Here is a 4,348-nt window from a genome sequence, read left to right on the forward strand (position 1 = left end):
CGGTTTGGGCTGGGGGCCGAAAACCGGCAGGGGAGGGGCCGCGGGCAGGAGCGCTGGCCTCACCTGACCGGGTTGTGCTCCGTAGCTACGGGCTCCGGGCTGTCCTGGGACTCGGGGGCGGCGGCAAGGCCAGGGGAGTCTCCGGCCTCAATGGGGAATCTCCGACCCTGCGGGGGCTCCTGGGCACTCATGTCCAGGCCCCGGGGCGCTCTGCGCGGGGAGTGGCGGTCAGGCCGCTCCCGGGCCGCCGGGCACCCCTCCCGCGCCCGCCCCCGGGCGTTGCTCACCTGCCGGAGGCCGAGGCCAGTCCCAGGCTGGAAGCAGCTGCCCGAGCCCTGGCCGCGGGAGGACGCTCCGGTCCAGGCGGAGCCGGGCAGGTGTCTGCGGCGCGTCCCAGCCCGGGCGTCGAGGGGGAGGGCTGCATTGTGACCCGGGCCGCGGCGCGCTGACCTCACAGAACCCGTTCCTCCACCCGGGAGAACCCCGCGCCACCCGGGCACTTAGCGCGGCGGCGAGCCGGGAGCTGGAGGGCTCTGGCCATGGGTGGCGCAGACCCCCTGCTGCCCGATGGGGGCGTCCACGGAACAGAGCCTGGCATCCCGGGCCGAGCGCAGACATCGCAGCAACCCCTACAGGCGGGGCTACGACTCACTGCCTGGCGCGGGGGCGGGGCACGGAGGTGACTTAACCCGTGCTGGGTTTTGCGGTGGTAGTGGTGGTGTTGGTGAGGGCAGATAGGGGCATTGCCCATTTTGGCCCAGGGTCACACAGCATTTACATCACAATTGGGCCAGAGTTTTAAAATGTCTGACCCTCTCCCTTCCCATCACCCGCGGCTCCTGTGTCCAGACGGAGAATGTTGTAGCGCTGGGGGCGGCTGCGGATGAAGTCCTTGGGGGGAAAAGAAGCGGGCCGAGGGCGATGGTGGAGTAGCGCTGCCTCGCAGAGGCAGCATGAGCTGAGAGGGTGATAGGAAGGAAGGAGGTGCTAGACAGCATGGAGGACTTTCTGCTCTCCAATGGGTACCAGCTGGGCAAGACCATTGGGGAAGGGACCTACTCAAAAGTCAAAGAAGCAGTTTCCAAAAAACACCAAAGAAAAGTGGCAATTAAAATTATAGACAAGATGGGAGGGCCAGAAGGTGAGCTGGGGCCCCTTTGGAGGAAGGGAGGACTGGCTGAGGTGGGTGGGTGCTTCCTCCAGTCAGAAGGAGCAATTCCCTCCTCCCCTTTAGTCTTAAAGAAAGCAAGAGAGGCTCTGGCTCTGGAGTCAGTCAGTGGGGAACAGAGAAAGTCCAGGAAAATCACACCTTCTCAAACTCCAAAATGAATGTGGCAGGCGGTGAAGGACCCTCAGAAGCAGAGTCAGAGCCTACTAGGCCTTTCTTATTCTAGGAGGTCAACTGATTGGTCAGGCCATGGCCAGGGGTAGCAGAGGGCAGGAGCTGGTGCAAGGGAGAGAGATGGGGAAAAGACAGGACTCATGGAAAGAACTGTGGGTCAGGGGGCACAGGTGAGAGGGTCTAGCTTACCATGCTGTGGGCAAATCAGGCCTCATAACTGAGTTCAGTAGATTTGTTTAAAAGTTCCCAAAGCACTTTGCTATCCATGGTCTCACAGGCTGCTCACAACAGTCCCTGAGGCTGACGGACTAGTTCCCTTGAATAATATATTAACTACAAAGACAGAAGTGAACACTCTGCAGTGTCCAGGCGGCTGGACACTGAAGGCTGTTAAAGGGAACCAAGGCCCACAACCCAGACATGGTGGGCAGACAGAAGTTGGAAGACAGGAGACAGAGGGAGGAGTTAGGCTCTTCTGGACTTGATTCTCCATCTCTTCTGTTTCCTTAGAGTTTATCCAGAGATTCCTGCCTCGGGAGCTCCAGATCGTCCGTACTCTGGACCACAAGAACATCATCCAAGTGTATGAGATGCTGGAGTCTGCCGACGGGAAAATCTACCTGGTGATGGAGCTGGCTGAAGGAGGGGATGTCTTTGACTGTGTGCTGAATGGGGGGCCACTGCCCGAGAGCCGGGCCAAGGCCCTCTTCCGTCAGATGGTCGAGGCCATCCGCTACTGCCATGGCTGTGGCGTGGCCCACCGGGACCTCAAGTGTGAGAACGCCTTGTTGCAGGGCTTCAACCTGAAGCTGACAGACTTTGGCTTTGCCAAGGTGTTGCCCAAATCGCGCCGGGAGCTGAGCCAGACCTTCTGCGGCAGCACTGCCTATGCCGCCCCCGAAGTGCTGCAGGGTATCCCGCACGACAGCAGGAAGGGTGACATCTGGAGCATGGGCGTGGTCCTGCACGTCATGCTCTGTGCCAGCCTGCCTTTTGACGACACAGACATCCCCAAGATGCTGTGGCAGCAGCAGAAGGGGGTGTCCTTCCCCACTCATCTGGGCATCTCGGCTGAATGCCAGGACTTGCTCAAGCGGCTCCTGGAACCAGACATGATTCTCCGGCCTTCAATTGAAGAAGTTAGTTGGCATCCATGGCTAGCAAGCACTTCATAAAAGCAATGGCAAGTCCTCCCCAATAAAGTAGGGGGAGAAAGCAAACCCAAAAACCCGCTTCTAAAATGGTGATATATATATTTTACACTTTAAGTTTACTTATCCTAAACTTACCTACACCCTCCCCAGCCTTACTTCTCTTTCCCTTTAAAGATCTTCATGGAACCAGAGGGCCTCATTCAGACGTCCCTTTTATTATGGCTGACAAGTGGTTTTCATACAGGTGTTTAACTAAAGTTACTTAAAACAGACCCCAGAATCATACACATATAGGGGGAGGAGAGAAAAATGACCAAGAACAGTTGGAACCACTGTTGTTGCATCTTCCTTTCCAAATAAAAGCAGAAGCGCTGGGAATGCAGAAACGGCCTCTTGACTTCTTGTCTTGGTGAGAGGCCTTCTGGGGTCCCTGTCCCTTCCTCACCCCAAAGGCCAAGGTGAGTCTGGGATGAAGACAAGGGACTTCCTTGGAACGCAGGCTACCACCTCCCATCCTGACCCCTCCCCTGGGCTCCACCCTGCACACTGCCTTGCCCTGGCTCTGGGGCAGCTGCTGTAGGGGACAAGAACAGAGCCCCAGACACCTTCCAGCTTCTGTTGAATCTCTTTAATAGCTGTTAAGGGCAAGTCTGGAAAAGGTTCAGGACAAAGTTCTTTTTTCTTTCTTTTTTAATTACAAAACTAACAGCTGTTAGAGTCTTTTTTTTTTTTTTTTTCTTTTTTTCTTATCCCAGCTACAAAATACTCTGGGGAGATACATTATAATTTAAAATATATAATATTGCACAAACAACCAAAAGGTTAATTAAACTAAAGAAATAATTACAAAGAGAAAAACCCCATCCCATGAAAAAGAGAAAAAAAGATTCAGCATTCTCTCCATCCCACCCCCTCATTGAAGGTTTGAAGTGGAAGTGACCACCACTCTCTTGGCGTCCCTGACCACGATCCCTTTAAATCATTGGTGAACACACCAGATTATGTACAAGAATCACCAGAGCAGCATCATGAAGCACCAGGGTCTCCAGGGATTCCTGCAGCCCCTCGTCCCCCCAAGAGAGGTGCAGCTTTACCAGCGTGGAGGGTGAGAGCCACCAAGACTGGATCTGCCTTCAGGAGGATGAGCTTTTGCAGAAGCCTGTCGAGAATCTCAAGCAGCTCACCCCCAGCATATCCCTCCAAGAGGCAGAAGGGTTGAGGCGGAGAAGTCGGGCTTACCAGAGTTGTAAGTACTCGGCTTTGATCACTGCTCTGTACCGCTGGTACCTGGCTTGTGTCCTAAGCTACGGGGGAGTCAAAGTTGGTGGCTGGCTGGACAAGGTATCCCGCCAGGCAACACACAGAAGGGCCTGAAGTGGCCCCCTCCCTTCTTGGGGAAGGGAAGAAGGGCAAGAGCAGACTCTTGCAGGTGGCACAGCTGGGCTAAGGACTCAGGTGCATCCGACATGAAGATGGCTTGGGAAAGGTGCTAGGGACATACCAGCCTGGACTGGGGGAAAGGAGGGAGTTTGGTCTCTAGATTCTGAACCACAAGGAGCCCTTCCAGGAATGGAAAATGACTGGGAGGGACAGATTCCTAAGGGAGGCAAATTTCCCAGAAATGAATGCCTCTTACCCGCTGGGATAGGAACCAAAGTGTGTCTGCCATCCCTGTCAAGCCAAAGGCAGGTGGCACGGCCTTCCTTGCCGGCTCATGGGTGACAGAGTGTTGTTTCGGCGTCCTCCATGAGACCGGCAGTTTAGCCTCTGTCTACACAGGCACATGGGCGAGGGCTGTCCCTTGGGACTCCTCAGCAAGAGTCCCCAGGAACAGCGGGTATTCAGCAGAGAA

General features: G+C 55.5%; 2 protein-coding genes across 2 annotated transcripts; one reads left to right on the forward strand and one right to left on the reverse strand.

The window, feature by feature from the left end:
* Positions 1-19: 19 nt before the first annotated feature.
* On the reverse strand, positions 20-1,906 carry FAM229A (family with sequence similarity 229, member A). The gene is made up of 2 exons (XM_010836913.1): positions 288-1,906; positions 20-210 (listed from the first exon to the last, which is right to left on the reverse strand). The coding sequence occupies exons 1-2, from the start codon at positions 422-424 to the stop codon at positions 60-62; spliced, it is 288 nt and encodes a 95-aa protein (XP_010835215.1). The 5' UTR covers positions 425-1,906; the 3' UTR covers positions 20-59.
* Positions 997-2,517, forward strand: TSSK3 (testis-specific serine kinase 3). Its single transcript, XM_010837085.1, has 2 exons — positions 997-1,141; positions 1,844-2,517. Exons 1-2 carry the CDS (start codon positions 997-999, stop codon positions 2,515-2,517), a joined length of 819 nt encoding a protein of 272 aa, XP_010835387.1.
* Positions 2,518-4,348: the final 1,831 nt, after the last annotated feature.

The sequence above is a fragment of the Bison bison genome, unplaced genomic scaffold (assembly GCF_000754665.1).
Source record: "Bison bison bison isolate TAMUID 2011002044 unplaced genomic scaffold, Bison_UMD1.0 scf7180017864068, whole genome shotgun sequence".
NCBI classification, from domain to species: domain Eukaryota; kingdom Metazoa; phylum Chordata; class Mammalia; order Artiodactyla; family Bovidae; genus Bison; species Bison bison.

Bases quoted from the DNA above. Each gene is read 5' to 3' on its own strand.
- FAM229A (XM_010836913.1), bottom strand. From the start codon at position 424: ATGCAGCCCTCCCCCTCGACGCCCGGGCTGGGACGCGCCGCAGACACC. The intron at 211-287 runs GTGAGCAACGCC...CTCCCCGCGCAG, and splicing joins CTGGCCTCGGCCTCCGGCAG to AGCGCCCCGGGGCCTGGACA.
- TSSK3 (XM_010837085.1), top strand. From the start codon at position 997: ATGGAGGACTTTCTGCTCTCCAATGGGTACCAGCTGGGCAAGACCATT. The intron at 1,142-1,843 runs GTGAGCTGGGGC...CCATCTCTTCTG, and splicing joins CAAGATGGGAGGGCCAGAAG to TTTCCTTAGAGTTTATCCAG.